We start from the raw sequence: 22,376 nt of genomic DNA, 5'->3' as shown, positions 1-22,376 counted from the left end.
TGCTGATTTCACATAAAAACTGAATCGGAACCACGTGCAATTCGTTAAAATCGAATAAACGTTCGTTGATTTTAGCGTTGATTAAGCATTCATTATACCCGCGATGGTGGTCCTTGTTAGGGTCGTAAAAAATTATTCATAACCGTTGCGTTAAAATCGGCCAATCTGCAATTTTTAATTTCTCAGCTTTGCATGTTACTGTATGTGTTTATTTATGTGTGCGTGCGTGCCTGCTGAAAAGTAGCATATCTGACTTTATCAAGAGTAACAAAATAATTCAAGTGCAAAATTTGGCATGCTTAAATTAATTTCTCATAATTATAAGCTTCGTTAATTGCTCATCGTACTTATGCCGAGTAAAATTAATTGCCTCAATCTCTCATCGGAAATACTGCGATTAATATACCGCGCATTTCGATCGTTCTTTTTTTTTTTTGTTTTTTGATTGCGCGCCAAAAAATGCGGTCACTCTGCTTTAATCCAGCAATCGCTACTCGGCGGCGGTTTATGATGATTGAACGATGATTATTCATTGAATCGGCGCGGGCAAGTAGTTTCAGATTACAAAAGGACGGTCAAAAGGGATGACCATAAAAGTCGGTCCCGCTCTCTCGTCCGTCTCGCGGAGAGGAGAGTCGTGCGATGCTCTTTGTCGTGCCTCGGTCCATCCATCGTCGCACAAAAGGGGGGCAGGAGGGGATTGGAGGGGAGAAAACGTACTGAATCGCACGTGCATTACTTTTACACCATTGTATAAGGGAGAGAGAAAACGCGGGCTCTAAAATATTCCACCCCGCATGCTATCATCGCGCGGTTATGCCTCATGAATAACTCTTGGAACGTCTCTTCTTCTCTCACGCCCTTTTCTTTCTCTCTCTTTCTGTTTCTCAGATCCGTATTATGAAAACAATCGACCGCGCCGGCGTTAAACCGTAGACATAAGTGTTAAACGACACGGCGACCATTGGGATTTAACTGGCACACGCATCCCCCTAAAGTCGTTAATCTTTTAACTCCCGACTCCTATACTCGGTTGCATAATTATTCTGATGAGTGTATGTGACAGTTCTTATCATGTGACGTTTCGTGTAAATGGGACAAATATTTTCGATCAAAATATATCACAAGCGATTAAAATTACTTTAAAAATTATTTTATTAAAAAAATGCAAATAAAAAAGGAAAATTATATCACTTTCAAATTTCCAACATCGATGCTATATTTAGGTAATTTTTTCAGACGATTGATTATTAAAGAGCCATATAATAACTAACTTTCTTTACAACTAAGATAATCTTTCTAATTTCAGTAAATTCTGCGTCTTATAGGTTGTTTTCGCAAAGCGCTACTGAATTGTCATTTAATTTGATTTATGATAGTAACCAAGTCATATATATTAATTACTACCTGCTCGTTGCATCGGCGAGCAATGTCATTTCTGACAAAAGTTCGCCCAAGGCTTCGTCGATGAATCAAGTTTCTTACGATAGCTTGTAACTCGAACTGTTCGTTTACAAAAAGATCTTTCTGAGATTGGCGATAGTGTCCTTAACGAACGCAAAACGCAAATTAAAAGATCTCACTCCATTCTAAGAGGTTTTAGATTATCTCCTCGATTAAGAGAGCGAAATAATAACTTATTCTCGATTCGTTCATCAATTTGTCAATATTTCCCAAATCGGCGTAATTAAGTTCGGAAAAAAATCGAATTGGAATAAAGATGCGCGATATAATAACAATAATATTTCATTCCAGACCGGATCATAACTATCGCGAAAAATAATCAGCGGATCAGAGGATGTTTACGATGTTATCGCGGGGATCCTGATTAATGCCTATGTTTAACATCTTATCTAACGATAAGAGCAATGGTTGGCGTACTTTTTCCTTTAACACTTCACGTATATGTATGTGTATATACGTAGCTTTATGCAAACGTCCTTACAGACAGATCGACCGCGAAAAACGAAAAAAAGAAGCGACATTTCATTCGTCTTGGTACCGTTCAATGGTACCGGACCTACCATCGATACAGGCTGCGTAGGCGAGTCGAGGGCGAATGATCTGTCCTCCTGTGACAAACGCCGCGGGCCAATAAGGATTTCCCGTACACAATACCCATGCGTGCATATAAGAGACGCGGACGCGCGAAACCTTTAACCCCGACACGACGAGCGAAAAGAAAGAGAGAGGAGAGACAAAGCGCGAGAGCGAAAGCAAGTTTCACACATACACATGTGTGTATACGTGCCTGTATACGTAGGAGCGAGCGGACAAATTTTTCTCACGACGAAATAAAGATCTTGTCGGACACGAGGTGATACAAGACGAAACATCGCCACGCGTGGTGGCCGGAACACGCTCGTTCACTAAGACGATATCGCTCTCTTCTCAGCGTCCACCCACTGAGAGTTTATGATACAGTTTGCACATGTTTCGCTTGCTTAAACTGTTAGCGTTAATACTTTAATAAATGCATCTACTTGCATTGCAATTAATGAATAGGTTCGATTAGAAGAGAGAGAGAGAGAGAAAGATAGAAAGAGAGAGAGAGAGAGAGAGAGTAAATCTATATAAATAAATAAAATACACAATTACATATTGAATTTTATCGAGTATAATAATATCAATCCTAACATTAAAATCGCGCAGATGTATCTCGATCCCATAAAATATTAAATTACGTTGAGTATATTTGATACGCCACTACGTATGAAAAGAATCCGTAAACAGATCACATTACTAGATCCATCTACTACGAGAAATACATATAAATCTCTCAAAAGTCAAATTGATCAACTCCATTTGTTGTACATTTTTTTAAATTTTTTAATTAGTACTATATGTTGATATAAAAATTAAGAAATTAAAAAAAAGATCCATTTAGTTTGACTTCCGAGAGGCTCATGCAGTGTCGAAGGAAGCTTTTTATAAATTTTAAGACAAGCGTCTTTTTCTAGTCGAATTAAATCATCCCCCTCTCGTTTTGAAAAAATAACGAGTTAAGATACCATCTCAATGGCGCAGTAATATCGCGCGAAATATTTTATTACCCGGGCACGATACACTCGGGCTCGTTACCTTTAATAAGGTCGACTCGCGGGGCATAAAATCGCGGATATAATAACGTAGAGTCAGGCAGAAAAAGAAACGCGCCATCTCGGACAATGCGTGCGTTGTGGGTGGATGTTGCGACGCATCACATATTTGAGATCCATCGTTATAAATGTGTCTCACCGATATACACGAAAGATAAGATGCGAGATTTAATTCTCATTGGAATTACCTCGTGGCAGTTTTAACGCCGGCAACTAGTCGTAGATTCTCGCGCATCAATTAGTGTCTGGTCCCGCCAGACTAATCAACTCGATTCTCACGCATTACGCCAATTTTTCTGTTCACTAATTAATTTGAAAATCTTTTGATAAGTCCTACCTTTCTCTCGCCACGATGAGTGATGGAACTCGATGAAGATTCTCTCTCCCATGATGTGTGACGGAATCATTTTTCCCACATGAATGCAATAATTCTGAAACAAAAAATACAATATAATGGAGAATTTTAATGATACTATGCAGATATATTTTAAGTAAGATTATAATATCTATTGAAATGAAATAAAAGTTTAAATTATGATTTTTTTGTTATATTTTATTATATTTATAACAGAAAAACGAAAACTGGTGTCCTGGTTTTAAAATATATTTGCAAATATGTGTGTGTGTAATATTATACATATATTAATGACATATTTTTGCTCGAGAAATGAACATCGCGCTAAGAAATGGATGGTCAAAGAATTACAATGAGATCAAACTCATTATCAAAATTGATTTTGTGTCGTGTAATCACCGTAAATAATCGCTCACGTTCGTCGACACGGCGGCTTATAAATTTCGTATGGCTATTACACGTGTCACTTAAAACGCGATGATATAAATTAAAAGATCGTCCAGGTATAACGATTGATCGCGGGGCTCGTTCCCTTATGCTGCTTTTTTTTTTACAGCTGTCGCTTAAACGTCTGCTGATACTTTCGCGAATAATCGAATCCGAGCGAAACTTCGGAATCAGTAAATATCAGGCGCGAATAATGAAGACATTCCTTCGTTCTTTTGCACAAAAATGATTGCGATCCCGTCACTTCGAACGAAGATAAATTTCAACGAGAATACTATTGCACGCCGGATAATCCATTTTCGTTCCTACTCGTCGCTCCGCAATATTTTCAGACGTTAATAAGCACACGGACAAAGTGACATACACGACGCACGCACAAACGCACGTACACAGATGGCAATACGTATATAATGTACGGTGCAAATAGATTGAGGCCTACTCTCTCGCCGGTTCGGCATGAACAACGACTCTTCGGTATCACCGTGAGCCGTGACCTAATATGGAAGCGGTGCTCATTTGGCGCGTTCACGTTTTACAGCTGAAATGAATTTATGTGAAAAGGCCACCTCTCTTTCTCCTCTCCGCCCATCGGCGGAGCAAGCGAGAGAGCAAGAAAGAGAGAGAAAGAGAGAGAGAGAGAGAAAAAGAAGAGCCGCCGCGTCGCGGCACAAATGCCGACGAAACGATAAATTTACCCCTTACCAGCTCTTCCGACGTTAAACGGATGGCCGCGCTGCCGTCCTTTGACATAAACGCTCGGCATAAATTCATCAACCTTTTGACCGATGCGCCCGCTCTCGCGTCTCGGGACAATCGGCTCCTTTTTCGATTCGACGCAAAGTGTCGGGTGAAAAACGCTTCCGTAAACAGAAATGTCGCAATTCCTCTCAAACTTGCTCTCCCTATAATTTTCCATTATTAATAAAACAAAATATAGATGAAGAAGTCTATGAGAAAAATAGGACATTCCAATGTCAATTTCTAGAGACAGAATTCTCAAAAGAATTTTTATCGATTTCTTAATAGAAATTAAGAAATCCAAGTCTAATAGAGAAATCTAACAGAAATCAGCCGCTACATATAAAGCGGAAACAGCCTCGCTCGTAACAGACATCGAAACCTTTCATCTTCCCACATAAGGACTGTACTCCGTCCTGTTATGTTCTTAGTCTTCGTGACAGAAACTGTGCGGCAAAAAGTGCAGCATCATGGCCGCAATCTTGCTAGGCGTAAACGTGTTTGTTTTCTCACCGTGAGTGCCATTGCGCGACAACGGGCAAGAACATTATCGTGGTAAGCAACTAACAATCTGACAATAAAAGCATCGAGAATGTACGCGATTCTATTTAGGTTGGCTCTGTATATTTTTTTTCCAAACATCCTACATTCGATATTGTTCTCTCGAGAATCATCCCTTTTCTTGTATAAGAAGACAATTCAATTAATGGCGCCTAATCATCGTCAAACCACAACATTCTTGGTACGTTATATTTTTTTTTCAAATATCTCTTTTTCAATATCTACCGTTTTTTAATATCTTGTTTTTTTTAATTGCTTTCCATTACTTTATACATTTGTTATACGTAACTTTACGTAACGTGAAAGAACAGAAAGTATTTGTATGTGTCAATAGCGCGCTTTTATTCTGCACATGTATTTATTGGACATTAAGAATGAAGATTGATTGTTAAAAATAGAGAAGTTATTTCATCTCGACGCGCTAGAAATACAGAGTTACGAGTGTATGTATATTTTAGTTCGCCTGCAGTCTATTCATTTATAAGTAAAAGTCGCTCAATAATATTTGCAGAAATTCACTTTGCTGTCAAACATGCATGAAATATACATACCCATATAAAATGCATAAAAGAAAAGTTGATATTTCAACGCGTCTCTCACTCAACGAGTAAGAAAGTCACCAGAAAGTAGTCCGATTCAAAAATAGCGATTCCGTTTTTAAATATATCTTAGCCCTCCCTCTTCCTTTCGCATCGGTGATTTTGAAGACAGCTTTATCCTGACGTACCTTGTCGCGATTGCAATAAAGCGCGCATCGCAAAAGAACGAAGACGACTGCAAGAGTCGTGGATGCATGCTGTCTTTCTCTCGCTTATTTACTTTCATAATACACGAGTGCAAGCAGGCGCGTGTCGGTGGCTGTGAATTATGGCCGCGCGCATAACAAACATCGACTCGAGTTATCGTGTAGGATGATTTCGCCGTAATTACAGTTAACCGGATCGCTTTTTTATTTCCCGACATGACGATCGAGCACTACTCGATAAGGAATGCACTTGTTCCATAGATAAGCATAAAACGTATATAATTAACCGAAGTTTAATTTATTCATTATATTGTTTCTGTCAATGTGTTTCTCTCATACTATACTCTGGTAATTATACGAGAGCGAGAAAATTTCCTCCACGCAAACTGGTTATAAATTATAAATTCGGTGTTATATAAAACGAATCTGTATGAGATTATCGCGCGATTACCGACACGACGGACACGCGAATTAAAGGCGAGCGAATTTGACGACGATAGAGTGAAACGCCAACTGAATCGGACAGACCTGAGAGCGGCGCGTAGGTGTCGACGACGACGATGATGATGGAGTGAAAAATGGATATCGCGAGAAAACGGACGTACGGTAATTCATTCGACGTGGCATAAACGAGGCGAGAGCGAGGCTCACGCGGGTAATTAATTGCGCTCGCGCGCGGCATCGTCGCAACAACTAGCTGTAATAAATTCGCGTGACGGAAAAGAATGCTTGACGAGACAGCGCCGGTTTGGACTCCGTGCAAGAAAGCGCAGAGTCCTCGGATCTCCGCTCGACGTGTAAATTTGAAACGAACCACGGTTCACACGCGCGTAACTGTAAACGTTAAATTATTAATTGACCCGGAAAGAGAGAGAGTGCGTTTACGTTTCACGTCATCTACGAACGATGTTGATCGCAGCGTATTCATGTAACGACAATCTCTTTGCTTACAGCTTTTATATAACATAAACATACATTGTATTCACTTGCGAAATTTTCTATTTTACTTAGAATTAAATTTGACACTTGTAATATAATATGACGGGACTGAAATATTTTTTTAATTAATAAATTTATTTACAGGCAGCAGGGAGGCGGCTTTCACGTACGCGATAAGCTCGGCGGGTGTCACGTATGCGGTTACCGCAGCTTGTAGCCGCGGCAACATCACCGCCTGCGGTTGCGAACCTGCTGTAAGGTACTTGCAAATTTCACAATGACATGTATATATGCGCGCGCGCGTGTGTATACATAACACGCAATATTAATTTAAGTTATTATAAATTAAAATAGCTAGATTAAAATATATAGCATCTCTTTGTAGGACGAGGAAGGAATTACCGCCGAACGGCTGGGAGTGGGGTGGTTGCAGCGCCGACGTCACGTACGGGATGAGGTATCATCATTAATTAAGCAAAGCTTTAATTAGATTCTTATTAACTCCGTTAGTTTGCCTCGCGATGACAGACATGATACGTCAAACACGGCGCAAACGCTCGCTCTCTCTCTCTCTCTCTCTCTCTAGAGACACGCGTGAATTTTAATATTATAATTTAATGCTAGGTTCGCGCGTAGGTTTCTGGACGCGAGGGAAATCGAGGGAGACGCTCGGAGCTTGATGAATCTTCACAACAACAAAGCCGGAAGAAAGGTAAGCGAAATAAATTGACGCTGTAGCATTTTTATCTCCTCATAGGAATTATAAGAACGGCTTTTCTCGCGAAAAAAAAATGGATATGAAAAGCATCAAAAGCCAGTCAGACGGATAAGCGCGTCAGCGTAAAGCAACAACTCTTTAATGAACGTCATAATTGCCGTGAAGCGATACTAATTACTGTAACTCGCGAGAGGAATCGTTTAGCGTGAAAATTAAGCTCGCCGACATTTGACGACGACATGGTACTTCGTCGCTACTCAATCACCGCGTCGTGTATAATTATATTACACGTGATTTTAAGATTACATAGTAAAGAGTATTATACGCGAGAAATTATGTAGAATGCAATCGAGAGAAGCGGATGCATCGCTGTTGCCGTTAACCTGTTACTTAATTTGCTCCGAACGCATTTACGTTTATAAACTTATTTACAGCCTACGTATGTGTGTGTGTATTTATATAACATTTTTTTCTTATCTCTACTGAGAACATATTAGAGAAGTTTGATCGTTTAATTTTGAAATACACTTTATATTTACACGTATATAGTGTCAACAAAAAAAATATATAAGTGTGTATATATATATATATATATATATATATATATATATATTTGTATAAAAATGAGCGTATCAATAGCATATCAATAGTATTTTGAGAGGGAAACGATCTGAGATCGGATAACAAGGCGGTAATATCGATAATGAGACGCGCGCATCTCTCGTACCAAGCGTATGCAAACTAGACGCTATCAAATTTGATTTATCGCGCAATAACCCTGAGAAGCCAATCATCCCCGAAGAAGACAATGTCATCGATTTGCACGGACGCACTTGTTCACCTTACATTATCTAGACATTTCAATCGTGTTTCTTGTGAAAATGATCACTATCACACAATAATCTGATTAAAATACGTAATATTGATATTTTACTCTACGTTTGCAGAGTTTATTAAAATAATTCTTTTTATAGTTGAATAAAAGTGATTAAGAGCAACTGTAGACTTATCAAATTGCTATAATGTATCAAGGATTAAAATTCTTTTCCTATTAGACGATTACTTTGCTCGCGCACAAAGGTCGACAATCGAAAACGAACGTTTGTGAGAAACGATGTCCGAGGTCGAGGGCGGCGTACCTTAATTGGGGAAAGTTCGTCCTTCGAGCTTTCTTTCCTCTTCGATGGGCCTTTATTACGGGCGGTCAATAAAAACTCTTCTTTCGTCGGTGTATCGCCGTATCGTATACGTGTACGTATATGTATACCTCGATCTTGCGGGGCTAACGATTTATTCTCAACGTCGATCGCGTCCCAGCGCACATACTTTATGTTTCCGACGATTTTTTTAACCTTTCCCGCGCGCCTGCATGGCACACCCCACGGAGATAATTCGAAATATAAACCAGTTTCGTACGCATTGCTATCGTATCGTATCCGCTCGCGCGCGCGTTCGCGGCCGATGCACAATGAGAGACCCCTTCCTTCCCCCTTTCCGCCTTCTCCCATCCCCCTCCTCTCCCTCTCCATCGGGAATCGAGCAACAGGAATTTACAGATGAGCACTCGATACGATTACAACCATTTAAAATCACGCGGTCGGTCGTTCAGAGTTAACCGAGATGTATCTCTCGCGTCCAGTGGCGTGGTTATGCGAAATCTTTATATCGAATTAATTTCTAAAAATATTGTTTGACCGTCATACCTCTATAGAAAGTATGGTGTTCAAATATGTGATTAAGGATTTTACTTTTCGTTTAATTTGTACCAGGTATACGTATACGAATCACAAATAGTGCGAGTTATATGCAAAACATAAGTCGGTCATACGTATGTAAATATCGAAATATAATCAAAACACACATTGAGATTAGAAAATTTAAAGAAGAAATTTTTGGTAAATCTTTTTTCAAGAGACACACAATCGTGCGTAAATCTTTCATGTTTTTAAATGTGATAAAAAAATCATATATTTGTTATAAAAAGAGATATAGATATGCTTTAATTTCGCAATTGAGAATTATTCGTAATATTATGACAGTCGAGGTGACTTTCCCTACGCCATTGACTCCTTCATAATGAACCGATGCGTATCTCCTTGTCGTTTGAAGATGATTCAAGCATCGAACGATGCATCCGTTCTCATCGAGCGCACATTGTAAAAGTTTTCATTCTCATTTTCATTCTCCGAACGAAAGAGACCCCGGACACATGTGTAGATTTGAAATTTGCATAGGACATACCTTGTACGATGTAAGGAACTAATCGTTGTACATCGTTTTGCATTGATCGAGTTGTTGTCTGCTTTGATACGATACATGAATTCATTTCTTGATCTTAACCAAATCTCTCTCGCATATTCATGCTTCTGAAACCAATCAAAGGATATTCTAATTATAAAACCTTTTCATTTATAAAACCATATTACATTATATAATAATAATAATAATTAAAAATATAAGAATTAAAAAAAGGAGTCCAAAACGCAAATTCAATTCTTTCCGGATTGGAGAAAACTGCTACTATTATTTACATATTTTATTGCATAACAAAATTATTAATGGAAAACTGATTTGTTTTCAACAACAAACAAATTGCGCAAAATTACACAACAATTAAGACACCTTTCATCATTGGTGATGAAACATATAGTAGCAATCTTTTATATAGTAATAATAATCCAAGATTTCCGATTCGAACGATTGCGCTTACTCTTTTCAATTTTTCTCTAGTATTATAGATATTATGTGATAGCCGAAACGACTGTAAAGTTTTTGCGAACAAGAAAGTCGAAATTATAACAAGAAATAAGCTGAATAATAATATATTCTTCAATTATATTGCATCTTATTCGTAATCAGCCCAACTAAGCGTTATAGCTTTTTAATGTTTGGCAATAGCAAAATACAATCATTAACATCACTGCCGCGAGTGCCTGCACTTTCGCAAAAAGCGCAAAGTTAAATGTCAGTCGTCAGAGATGAATAAAGAAAAGTGAATAATGAAGAGAACACTTGCGAGAAATCATAATTTTTATGGAAATTACGCTATTATGCGAGCGCGTATTCTTTTTTTCCAGATCGTTAAGGCTCATCTGCAAACGGAGTGCAAATGTCACGGTGTGTCCGGATCGTGTACCGTGAGAACGTGCTGGAGAACGTTGCCGAGTTTTCGCCAAATCGGCGATGCGCTCATGAAGAAGTACTACAGAGCTAGACCCGTCATCGCCGTTACACCGCCACCTCCGTCCACGGATCAGGTAAAATTTGCCTTGAATAAATCAATTTATCACGTGATAAATCAATGATTGACTGGGAGTGCGAAACGTGATATTTCTAAATCGAAACGGTCGCATCATTTTTTTGTTTTGTTTTGATTCAATAATATTTATACAAAAATCAACTCACCTGGCTCCCGTATGTCATAGACGCTGGACGCGATGTCGCATTCCGTGTCGCCGGAAATGGTACCAATATTGGGCAACGACGCCAAAACTCAAGGCAAGCCGAACGATTTTGTCAAGTCCCGGCACGAGTCCTCGTCGAAGAAATCCAGCAAGTCGCGAAAGCCGCACTTGGTTCTGAAAAGAACGAAAGTCAGTAATGGCCCAAATAAAGGATTGAAGAGGATTCCGAAGAGGAGCGAGCTGGTCTATTTGCAACCCTCGCCCAACTACTGCGAGCCGGATTTGGCACAGGGTAGTCTCGGCACACAGGGCAGATATTGCAATCGTACTAGCAAAGGTGAGAGGAAATGATGATAAGAGCTAGAGTTTAATCAAGATAACACGTCATTGCAATATTCGTCGAATTCTTATTCTCTTGTTCAAAAAAGAAAAAGAAATAGAATTTCAAATTTTCATTCATTCCGCCTTCATTTTGAAATTGATATTCAAATGACGATTCTCCGACAAGATCGTACTTTTTTCACGTCATTCGCAAGAATCCCAATGAGCAGATAATATTTTTAAAAAATGTTTTTAAAAACTTTTGAAAAACATTTTCAAAAATATTAAAATAATGGGTTAAATTGCGATATTCATCGAATTCTTATTTTTTTTTTTTTTTTTATTCAAAAGAGAGAGAGAGAGAGAGAAACGCAAGTTTCAAATTTTCATTCATCTCGCTTTCATTTTAAAATTGAAAATTCGACCGACAATTTTCCAACAAGGTAGCGTTCTTTTCACGTCATTCGCAAGAATATTATCACGCACCTTTCTTTTTTTTTCTTCCAGGAACCGACGGATGTGATTTAATGTGCTGTGGTCGTGGTTACAACACGCACCAATTCACGAGAACGTGGCAGTGCAGATGCAAGTTTCACTGGTGCTGCCGCGTACACTGCGAGACTTGCACCGAACGTACCGAGGAATACACTTGCAAATAATGCTATTACCGACGTACGATGTATATATATTCACGAGAGAATACATCTTTACCGATGAATGAAGAATATCTTCGAGAGATAAGCGAGAGAAACGACACGCGAGAAATATGTCAATCTCATATATATATGTCCATTATATAAAAACGAAGCTATATAAGCAAAAGATACATATATATTAATAGTGTATCGAATAATGTTTTTATTGTTTGATTCAATCGAGATTGATTTTGTCAAACCCTTAGCAGAATTCCAGACAATTTTGAAAATTTTAGACAAAAATAAAACTTAATCTCAATTATTTAGATATCGAATTCTCACATTTTATAGGAATTCCATACCCATCTGTTTATTTCTATTTATCCTGTTTATGTTTATATTTTGAGCCTCGATGCTTCGTATGTATTGACACGATCACGCGCTATAGTAAATATGAGCATATTTAACACTATATTCGCTGTACATCGATGTGCGGATACGATTCAACAAGGATATGTAGTTTATAAGTAGTTTACGAATATGTTCTCTTAAAATTGTAGCGTAAAAGTAACAGATAATTGTTCTCTCTAAATCAATTAATATTAAAACGCAAATCTCGAATCCCTTCCTCTATCTCTCCCTCACAGTATCTTTATAAACTTTCAAAATATATACTTTATATAGGAATATATTTCGTAAATTATTATTTATTAAAATCATATACACGATATAAATTATATTCGTGTAAATATAATGTGTTTGTCTGTTTGCTAAATAAAGTATATAAGCGTTTTCACGTCTATGTATCGGGTGATATTATCTTTTTTTATCTCTGTTTACCTGACATTTTTCGCTCGACTGTTGTTGTCGAATGTTATTTATTCTGTTAACGGATTATTATAACTTCTTCGTTAGAGAAAATATACTCGCACAGTATATATCGATGCTGTGTGCGAAGTCACTGAAAATTACACTTCCGAACAAAAGGAAATGAAATTCGTATCTAGTTCCTCGTGAAGTCTGCTGAGCGCAGAGTGCATCCTGATGTTGGCAAGAGTCGTAAGTATATAATCTTCATAAGTTGTCGATCCTGTCGTTAAAAATATAATGTAATAATTTAAATATATTTTAAAAACAATATTTTAAAAACAATATGTATTTGTTATATTAATATACAAAAACATATATACGCTTCTAGTTGCGTTTCTCTCGTCTCTTTGATGAATTTGAAATCCGTGTGGATGCGTATGTACATGTGTGTATACGTGCTCGTGTATATGTGTGTGTCAATAAAATTATATTAATGGCAAAATGTAATACACGCAAATTTAAATCTGCAAGTTATTATTAATTTTTAAAAAATTGCTTGCCAAAAAGAGAGTAAATATATCTATATGTAAATAAGATATATATAGCTAATATTTTTATTATAAACGGTTAATATTTATTTGATTATAGATATGAAGAATCTATTTTTTTTTTCAAATAATATGCTTAATCTAATTAAACAAATTCTAAGGATCAACTGCGTGATTTATATTTATATTATACGTGCCCCCATACATTTCAATTACTTCCGAGAAGAAGATATAGATGATATTCTATCGCATTTCATGCGTATATATGTCTTAAATTCGATACAATCCGAGCAATTTAATATCATATTAATAAAAAAATATGTATAGACGAGGTCGAAAATGCCTTCCCATCTGAATTCTATACTAATATCGGAGTATATCCGACGCGTGTTTTATGCTAAATCCCATACTATACAAGATCGATCTCGTCGTGTAATTTTAATTCAAAAGCCTTCAGCTTAAAGAAAGCCATATTCAGCACAAAACCTATAATCTTCTTGAATATTACATTGAAACTAACTAATAAATAAATCTGTTAAACTTTTTTTTAATGAATCGATAAATCTCGTCCATTAATGGCTTCCACTTTAGATAAGAAATATAATAAATACTTAAAGTAATAATTCAATATTATTAAACATATTATTAAAAAATATTATTAAATATTGTTAATATTATTTATGTTATTTTATTAATCGTTTTATTTTATTTTGTCGCTGTAGTCATTATGTAGGAATAATATTTAGAGACAAAACGCGCATCGGATATACCTTTCGATACGTGTGTAAATTCAAATGAGAAGATATTTCTGATCCCAAACGTACATACGTATCTAACGTGTCTCGCGCAAGCTTTAACGATATCGCCCAACGTCACAATCATATCGCTGTTCTGTTCAAATTATCAGCAAATCTGACCGTTAATACCGCTGATCTCAGCAAAATCCGTTGTCAACAATTCGCGCCAACAGACAACTTCGTGATATAATCGGCAGAAATTAGGGTTACGAAAAAACGTAAACTATTTTATTACGTCACTCTTTATTGGGTTTAATATATCTATAGTTTTAAAAGTTTTAGCCAATCGCAGCTTTTCCTCTGAAGAATGAAATGACTGTGATTGGCCAGTTTTAGAACTAGAGATGTTATTAAATAACCCTCCCCCGAATAAGAGTGATATAAGCGTAATCAAAAGACCAACTCAAAAGAAAAATCCAACTTACGAAATAAATCGCGCACAAATTTTTTATAAAATAATTTGCATATCCAATGTCGGATTTTTCCAAAATCTTACTACGCATCCCGTGTAACTATAGAGCGTATTGTTTGCAGTATTTTTAGAAGCTAAATATACAGACAATATGTAGATTGTAAGGTTTCATCTTCTCACCAAAAACAATTGAACAATTATTCTTATCGATCGCGATGTTTGCTTTCGAGATTCAAACTCTCTCTCTCTCTCTCTCTCTATATATATATATATATATATATATATATATATATATACACATACATGCACGCACGTAATATAATATAAATGCAATGATTAAATTATTCTATAAATATATTCATATGTATAAATACATAATATACATACATGTGTATAAATAAAATATATTAAAAAAATATATATAAAATATATAAAAAATATGGAAACATACATTGTATATTACATATGCATATAATTACATCATGCATAGTATCAACAATATTTTATGAAAATAATATATACATAATATATAAATTTTATTCTCTCTCAAATAATAATAATATTCAATGTATCAAAATTCAAGTCATGTATTATTTTGCACTTGAAAATTAGTATAAAAATATTGAAATGTACTTTTTCAATAACTGTATTCTCTATGTCTTTAAATACTGCTCAATATTTTCTGCGCTTCTTGTTTCGCTTTCTGATCGTCATCAGTTTTGGCAGAAAATTCAGCAGCCTTCTTCAAATATTTTAGTGCATCTTCCTTACGATTTAGTTTGAGATATATTTTCCCTAACATTAATAAATTACGACTGTAAAAGCTTGGATCAACTTTCTCAGCATTTTCATGATACATCAATGCTTCTTCAAAAGACGAAGTTGGCGGATCTTCAAATACAACAGATATTATCTTTCGTTGATACCATGCTAAACTTGAAATCTCATAACACCAGCATCCAAGCATATAAAGTGTCGTTGCATCAGTAGGTTTTAATTCTGATGCCCTCTGCAATATAAATAACATAATAATGTCAAATAATTTCCAGATTATATTTTTTATATCTTATTTCATAAAATTCAATATTTTGCTTTTTACTAAAAAATCAATATTAGTATTTTATACATATGCTTAAATAATTTGTTAAGTAACTTACTAGCAAATGTTTTTTAATGTTGTACAATTCTTTAATATGTGCTTTTGTGCCTTCTAAAGTGCCCTTACTATTAAGGAATATAGACATCCATTTATGAACAGCATAATGATCTTCTTGAATATCGAGGGCTTTACATATCAAATCATATCCTTCATAAATTAACTTCCGTGCTTCAACATCGCTGGCCATTTCAGACAGTTTATAAATGGCTCTGCATAAACGCCACAAGATATCAACATCCTTACTATCCTATATAAAACAAATAAATGTATAATAATTACAGTTATACATTACAAAGATAATTTACAGAATTTAATTACCTTATATTTTGACAAAAGATTGTATATACTTTTATAGTCTCCTTGATCAAAGAGTGCATCTACTTTAGCAAGAAGAACCTCTTTTGCTGTAATTTGTGTTTCAGCCACATCTTTGCTCTTTATGAATCCCCACATTCCCATTGTGATGAATGGTGACATCATCCATAGCTTCTTGATAGTTTGTATACCACTTTCCTTCTAAAAAATGATTTTTTGTTAATAATGGATATGTTATATATTCTGTCAGAATTTTGTTTCATACCTGATGCACTGAATAAATATTTTTATTTACAATTCTTTGTAAAATTCTATAGTTTGTAGTAACACGATAAAGCCTCTGCAGTAACATCTTATATCTTGATTCGATAACTGTATTGATTAGATATGATTTTTGAGAAGATATATAAGCTAAATTAAATCAGTTTAACAAAAATAAAAGTTTCTTACAAATTGTACTGGTGTGATTATTTGAAAACACTTATCTTAATCGTATAACAATTTATAATTTCATAGCATTGACAGTAATTTTGATACAATTAAAATAATAAACATTCATTATCAACATATTAGACATTCAGTTATCATTGCAGACAGTTGCAGGTAAAAGAAATAAAAATAAACTTCTTATATCTGACAAAAAAAATAAATTTTCTGATTGATCTATAGTGAAAGAGGAAAAGATAACGGGAGACATCCTATTTTTCAATATTTACATATAGATATTCAGGGTGTGATTTAGTGACTCAGGAGTGAACAAAAAATAATGATAAGCAGGTTGAGTCAGGATCTATGTTGTCCTTATTTGTCATATTTCGCGCGCGTTGAACTTCTTTCGCAAGTTTATATTAATACTTCGTTTTTCTCTTATCTAAAAGCTATATAGTGTGAGAAAGAGATGGATAACTCTAAAGAATGGTGTAATGTAAGACTATCTCCACCTATCTCTCTCCAAATGTCACATGTCACGTGATCTGAAATCCGGATCCGAAAGCAACGCTGATTCCAAGGAAGTGAGGAGAGAGATAAACAATCGCACAATTTATCTACAAAACAGTAAAGAACACAAAATACATAAAAAGATTCTACCAAACAGCGCGAATAATTCCGGTTAATATTGAATCTATTATATATAATATATGTCAATGACAGTGCGTGTAATTTTAATATGCGATTATATTTAAAACAGCGTGCTCTCTTTCAAGCAATGAAACATTATTAATCAAAATCACATTTGACGCGTGAACATTATTAATAATCGCATACAATATAATGAATAATATTGAGCAATACTAAAATATTAATGATATTCGATTAAACAAATAAATAAATAAATAAATATATATATATAATAATCTAAATGAAATAAAATCGCTCTCGTACCGAGAATAAAGCTCAGTTAACTAGGGTTGAATTAGATCTTTATTTGGAAGATACATAGGCATTCGTAGGATAGTTTAACGTAATAGTGACAGGGAAGGATAGAAAAGTGATTAAACACAAATGTACAAACAAAATATGATATTTTTCATCGGTGTGGAGCGTGACTTATCGGCAGTGCACTTTTAACACATCTTTCTTCCTTTGAATCTAGTCAATAATTGTACACTGAACTCGACTTATATGCTAAGAGCTCCGCACGCTCTTTCTCTTCCTCTCTTTAATCGCTTCCTCCGTTTTAAAAATAATTATACGTTTTTTTTTTCTTTTCTTAATACAAAAAAAATTAGGTAATGCATTATATCGTAAATGAGGTCATTGCACCGCGATCTCTTTTGCTTGGCGGTGTAAAGCATTATGAGGAATTTTAGAATCACGCAGAAAAAAAAGGAAGGGAGCGACAGCAATCCGAAATGTATAAAATGTCACGATATATATATCTATCTATATATGAAAAAATGTTGTCTTTTCTAGATTTTTATATATCATGACTCATTACAACTTTTTCAAACTGCCATCTGGATACAAAATTTTTAATTGTTCTCCTCTTCAAATTCGTATACCAGATACGAGAAGATTTTTTAAGCAATTTAGAGAAGGCATTGCTCGCTATGTCCTCTTTTTTCTGGTATCTTAAAAAATTCCCCATGGAAGCGATGCGCCGCAAGACAAAGAGATGATCGTGCAGATCGCCTACTATATATATATACATACATACACATATATATATATATATATATATATATATATATATATATATAATATATATAATATATATACTTATAATCATCTTAATGTTATTTTTTAAATACGTTCCTGTAGTCTTTACATGAAATATTTGAGTTCTTTTCTTTTTTTTTTCTTTTTTTTAATAAAATTTTTTTCTATTTTCGTTAATCTGCTGTTGTTGCCCTGTGAAACCTGCCTTCTGTCACATAATACAATAATACTTGCACGGTAGGTTCACGCTTCTGAATTTGGTTAATTTTTTTTATATCACAATGTGTTACCTCTGTATCGTCTTTTTTTTATTAACATTAATCTTCTCTTCATAATTACAGACACCAAATTCAAATGCAAAGTTTTACTTTTTCAATGTCATATTTAAGAAACATCCTAAGCCGCAAGTCTCCGCAAATGCCAACATAAGATTCTTCAAATTTGTTTTTTGTTATCATTGTACATAACTTTATAAGAAATTATTACATTAGATGCAAAACTATATTTTTTGTGTACAACTCTAATCAGTTTTATCTTATCAAAGATACTTAACATATGTGCAAATATATTAAAAAAAAATTATATGTAACACAGTTGCTGTTGCATTACAGAAACTACATCAGTCACTTAATCGATCTTTATCAATATCAAAGTTTTTGCATATTAATACTCATGCATGCGATACCTACTACTTTGAAATCTCACTTCATATTGCAAATGCATCATCGACTTAAGCTTTTTCGTAAATAGACAGTTGAATTGTAATCGCAGAATCATATTCATAGTGCGTTTCACTGTGTATTTACGCTAGCGTTTTCCTCTCTCGCTTATTGCGCGGGATGAGGCTTGCCACGTGGCGTATACCCGCCACGGTTGGTCCTATTCTGTCCTCGATATTGTCCACGACCAACGCGCTCATTGCGCGCACCCCTCGCTCCTCCACCACCACCACGCTTAAAACCGGTGGAATATCCGTTATTTCCGTCGTTGCCCCAAGAACGTTGCTGATATCCGTTCTGATAGTTGCTATCATTGCGGTAATATGTGCCTAGAAAAAGAAAAGGATAAAATTTATGCCACATCTCGATCTTTATCAAAAAAAAGATTTATCCAAAGAAATTGTAAACATCTTTTTCAGAAAGATCTTATATGTATTTCATATTTTACTGTTCTTTTACCTTGTCCTCCACGTCCATTTTGCTGATAATTATTCCTGCCTCTACTATTATAGCCATTAGTGGTCCCCCTTCTATTTCCCCTTCCTCTGTATCCACGTTGTTGATCACCCCAAGTCTGCTGTGAAGTCTGTTGTGGCGATACTTGCTGGGGATCTTGAATAGATTGCTGTTGTTGATCGGACTGATTCCAATCATTTGTCTCGGTCATCTGACACCAATCAACAGATTCAGTCTGTTGTTCCAACGATGAGTCCGTGGTAGTAGTTTCATTTTGGCCATTCTCGATTTTTTCCTATACAAAGTTTATGAATCATCAAAAGTCGATAACAATAGCAACCATTTTTTTTGTATTAATTTTGTCCAAAGAAAAATTGGACTTACCTCTGTGGACGTTTGAGTCTCTTGTTGATGTGGTGATCTTTGTTCATTAAAATTTTGGGTCTGTCCTTGTGGAAGTTGTTGCACCGCATTTTGTTGTTGCGGTGATTGTTGAGGCTGAAAACCAGTCGGATGTTGCGGACTATATTGCAAGTTTGGCTGCTGATGCGAAGGCGGCATCGGAATCGGTGGCGGAGGATTAGGATTCGCGAATCCGGGAATGTGTGACATATCCTGTGGTGGTTGGTGCTGATATATGACTTGTTGAGGGACGGCCACGGGTGTAGTTGCAAAGTTTTGGTTTGTAAAGGTCTGTGTAGGAATGGGCGCGTTGACTGTGGGAGGAATGTGCGATACGATGGGTGTTTGCGACGTGACATCCGGTGAATCGAGCTCGGATTCTTGCAAGAAAAAGAAGTTCGGTGTGCCTATGACATCATTGATGCGCGGCGCCGGTGGAGGCTGTTGCTGGGATTGTTGCTGGGTCTGCTGCTGCTGTTGCGGAACAAAGCTGGTGGCATTTGTATAGTAAGGCGTGTCGACCGGTGCTGGATGAGGTGGCATAGGCTGTGGAACGACCGAAATAGGTCCCGAGACCGGAGCGGCGCCGGAAACAACAGGGAGCGGCGCAACTTGGACTGGAAAGTTTGGAATGGGTATTATGGGTTCCGGTGGAATGTGCCTGTCGTTGCCATTATTGTATTCTTCATTGACCTGTTCCTGTCCCGTCTGCGAATCAGTAAGCGTCGTGTCCGCTACAGCTTCTGCAACCTGTACAAATAAAAATCACAATTAGATTATATAGACACACATACATTTATATTGAAAGCTCAATACATACCTCTTCTACTGGTATTGTCTCTGAACATTCGTGAACTTGATCAAAATAACCGCACTGATTTATTTTTGTAATAATCTCTTTTAATTTGTTATAAGTAGTGCCGACAACTTCACGTTGTTTTCCATCCACAATAGCCACATAGTGCTCTGCTACTTTTTGGACTTGTTGTACAAATGTTGAGTCATCTTCTTCACGTTGATGTTTCCAAATTACTTCAATATATAAGTTCTCCAGGTACTTTAACTCTTCCTCTGACAGTTTTATAGCTCCGTTTGTTCCTTGAGTAAAGTCGTTTCTAATGGAATCAGTGGCCATGCTTACCAAGATATGTTGAATAAGTAGCACCTCTTTCACCTACAATCATGTCACAAGCATATTTCAATATTTTCTTGTATTCAATATCAAATACAGATAACATTATATTTTAAATGTTGATGCATACTTTTGCAATGTCTTGCTGCATACGCTCGACAGCCTCCTTTCGTGCCTGTTTCTTTTGCTGCTTAACTGAATCATTGGCAATGGTAACAATTTGTTTGTACAGATCCCGAGTATTGTCCAATGTTTGAAGCACTTCATCATATTTGGCCACTGCTATCTTCTGATCTGAATTCAACTCCCTTCCATTTTTCTGCAAATCCCTATACGACTCGAGCTTGCCCTAAATTCAGAAGATTATATTTAAAGATTTGTCTCTTTTTATAGATAGTCACTAATTATTCTCTCCTTTTCTCTGTTTATATATATGGTCAATATTATTTTACAACTTATAAATCTTGTATTTATATGTCAAACCAAAACATTATAGGACCAGATATATTAGGAAACATGATACAAGATGTAGCAAGTTACAAATACATATATAAAAATGTTAAGACACAATTTATTATTTTATTTTCAAGCTCAAGAAAATACATAACTTTTACAGATATCGCGTGATATGCACATACAGTGAGACCATGCGATTCGATATACCAGCGGTCGCCGTGATCGAACTGACCGAAATCCTTGTTTCGGGAAACGTCAAATATAAAACGCGGATTTTGCGGTGCAATATTCGCGTTCGTCAACGAACTCATTACATCGGTACATATCGATCATGGTATTCCGGTGTTAAAAAGTATATCGTGCACAAAGACAGTCTCGAATAATAGAAGATACACCGCCATGATATGATGTCGCCGATGACAAAATTGGCGCGTTCAGGAATTCAGAATTCCGTTGTCGGTTCGATCATGCGTCGCCGACAACTTCTCCGACATTTGATCGCTGACAAGATACGGAGGAGATGATATCGACGCGCGTTGTAGATACTCGGGAAAATATCGAGGAGCGAGCACATGGCGCATCGGGATCATGGCGGATTGCACGGTGAGGAAGCCACGGCGATTGACAGATCGACTTTTGTCTGTAATTACGACAAGCCGGGCCGCGACGTTGCATTTACCTTACGCTTCTCGAGATTCCGTATCTTATGCTCGATTACGATGATTACTTGGCGTAGGGGTTCCACGGTCTCCGTAGAGGCCTGTTTCTCTAGTTTAGGGTTGGCAGAAGGCATCCTTCACGGGCAACAAACACGAACTGGAAATCCGAACGGTAAGCAAATTGAAGCAAGTCGTAAGAGAAGTGGTGGGGATGGTGGTAGTAGCGAAACGGCGTGATGCAGGGCTCAACATTATCAAACAATGAGGATTTACATGTGCAGCGACAGACTAAAGCCCGCAATCGGATCACGCATTGAAAATTAAAGATTAGAATTTGACAGAACAAAAGAACTTAAAATTTCTTTATTCTAATTAGGCAAATTTTCATCT

The 22,376-nt window shown here is 36.2% G+C and overlaps 3 protein-coding genes and 1 long non-coding RNA gene across 9 annotated transcripts in view; 1 reads left to right on the top strand and 3 right to left on the bottom strand.

Annotated features, from left to right (window-relative positions):
• The window catches only part of LOC126848069 (uncharacterized), a 46,317-nt gene extending 35,201 nt beyond the window's left edge, over positions 1 to 11,116 (bottom strand). The window contains exons 1-3 of the long non-coding RNA XR_007687205.1: positions 11,007 to 11,116; positions 9,843 to 9,967; positions 3,436 to 3,529 (exon numbers count right to left, since the gene is read on the bottom strand). This is a non-coding gene — a long non-coding RNA (uncharacterized LOC126848069). The remainder of the gene's footprint in view (positions 1 to 3,435; positions 3,530 to 9,842; positions 9,968 to 11,006) is intronic.
• LOC126848065 (protein Wnt-7b) overlaps positions 1 to 12,582 on the top strand; it is a 52,931-nt gene extending 40,349 nt beyond the window's left edge. For 2 of the 3 annotated variants that reach the window (XM_050588602.1, XM_050588598.1), the window contains exons 3-8: positions 7,028 to 7,142; positions 7,269 to 7,340; positions 7,508 to 7,595; positions 10,679 to 10,858; positions 11,027 to 11,342; positions 11,834 to 12,582. In XM_050588602.1, the coding sequence (XP_050444559.1) occupies positions 7,028 to 7,142; positions 7,269 to 7,340; positions 7,508 to 7,595; positions 10,679 to 10,858; positions 11,027 to 11,342; positions 11,834 to 11,985 (923 nt within the window). In that variant the 3' untranslated portion in view covers positions 11,986 to 12,582. The remainder of the gene's footprint in view (positions 1 to 7,027; positions 7,143 to 7,268; positions 7,341 to 7,507; positions 7,596 to 10,678; positions 10,859 to 11,026; positions 11,343 to 11,833) is intronic. The other variant, XM_050588599.1, reaches the window with a different exon arrangement.
• Positions 12,583 to 14,983: 2,401 nt separating this feature from the next.
• LOC126848066 (regulator of microtubule dynamics protein 1-like) lies at positions 14,984 to 17,194 on the bottom strand. Of its 4 annotated transcripts, none has more exons than XM_050588605.1 (5): positions 16,944 to 17,194; positions 16,268 to 16,374; positions 16,006 to 16,203; positions 15,686 to 15,934; positions 14,984 to 15,537 (listed from the first exon to the last, which is right to left on the bottom strand). In XM_050588605.1, exons 2-5 carry the CDS (start codon positions 16,352 to 16,354, stop codon positions 15,190 to 15,192), a joined length of 882 nt encoding a protein of 293 aa, XP_050444562.1. In that variant the 5' UTR covers positions 16,355 to 16,374; positions 16,944 to 17,194; the 3' UTR covers positions 14,984 to 15,189. The 4 variants fall into 4 exon arrangements, with proteins under 4 accessions (XP_050444562.1, XP_050444560.1, XP_050444561.1 ...); XM_050588603.1 differs by lacking the exon at positions 16,944 to 17,194 and adding an exon at positions 16,453 to 16,937; XM_050588604.1 differs by lacking the exon at positions 16,944 to 17,194 and adding an exon at positions 16,719 to 16,935.
• A 212-nt stretch (positions 17,195 to 17,406) lies between these two features.
• On the bottom strand, positions 17,407 to 22,191 carry LOC126848062 (caprin homolog). The gene is made up of 6 exons (XM_050588595.1): positions 22,007 to 22,191; positions 21,002 to 21,220; positions 20,560 to 20,913; positions 19,722 to 20,489; positions 19,341 to 19,632; positions 17,407 to 19,210 (listed from the first exon to the last, which is right to left on the bottom strand). The coding sequence occupies exons 1-6, from the start codon at positions 22,118 to 22,120 to the stop codon at positions 18,990 to 18,992; spliced, it is 1,968 nt and encodes a 655-aa protein (XP_050444552.1). The 5' UTR covers positions 22,121 to 22,191; the 3' UTR covers positions 17,407 to 18,989.
• Positions 22,192 to 22,376: the final 185 nt, after the last annotated feature.

The sequence above is a fragment of the Cataglyphis hispanica genome, chromosome 3 (assembly GCF_021464435.1).
Source record: "Cataglyphis hispanica isolate Lineage 1 chromosome 3, ULB_Chis1_1.0, whole genome shotgun sequence".
NCBI classification, from domain to species: Eukaryota; Metazoa; Arthropoda; class Insecta; order Hymenoptera; family Formicidae; genus Cataglyphis; species Cataglyphis hispanica.
This window is presented reverse-complemented; position numbering and strand designations above follow the sequence as displayed.

What these genes read in the sequence shown, in the direction of transcription:
- LOC126848066 (XM_050588605.1), bottom strand. Translation starts at nt 16,354, where the DNA reads ATGTTACTGCAGAGGCTTTATCGTGTTACTACAAACTATAGAATTTTA. An exon ending in ATCTTTTGTCAAAATATAAG is followed by an intron (nt 15,935 to 16,005) that starts GTAATTAAATTC and finishes TGTTTTATATAG; the next exon opens with GATAGTAAGGATGTTGATAT. An exon ending in ACATTAAAAAACATTTGCTA is followed by an intron (nt 15,538 to 15,685) that starts GTAAGTTACTTA and finishes TTTATATTGCAG; the next exon opens with AGGGCATCAGAATTAAAACC.
- LOC126848062 (XM_050588595.1), bottom strand. Translation starts at nt 22,120, where the DNA reads ATGCCTTCTGCCAACCCTAAACTAGAGAAACAGGCCTCTACGGAGACC. An exon ending in GGAATCTCGAGAAGCGTAAG is followed by an intron (nt 21,221 to 22,006) that starts GTAAATGCAACG and finishes TTCTGAATTTAG; the next exon opens with GGCAAGCTCGAGTCGTATAG. An exon ending in AGACTCAAACGTCCACAGAG is followed by an intron (nt 19,633 to 19,721) that starts GTAAGTCCAATT and finishes AACTTTGTATAG; the next exon opens with GAAAAAATCGAGAATGGCCA.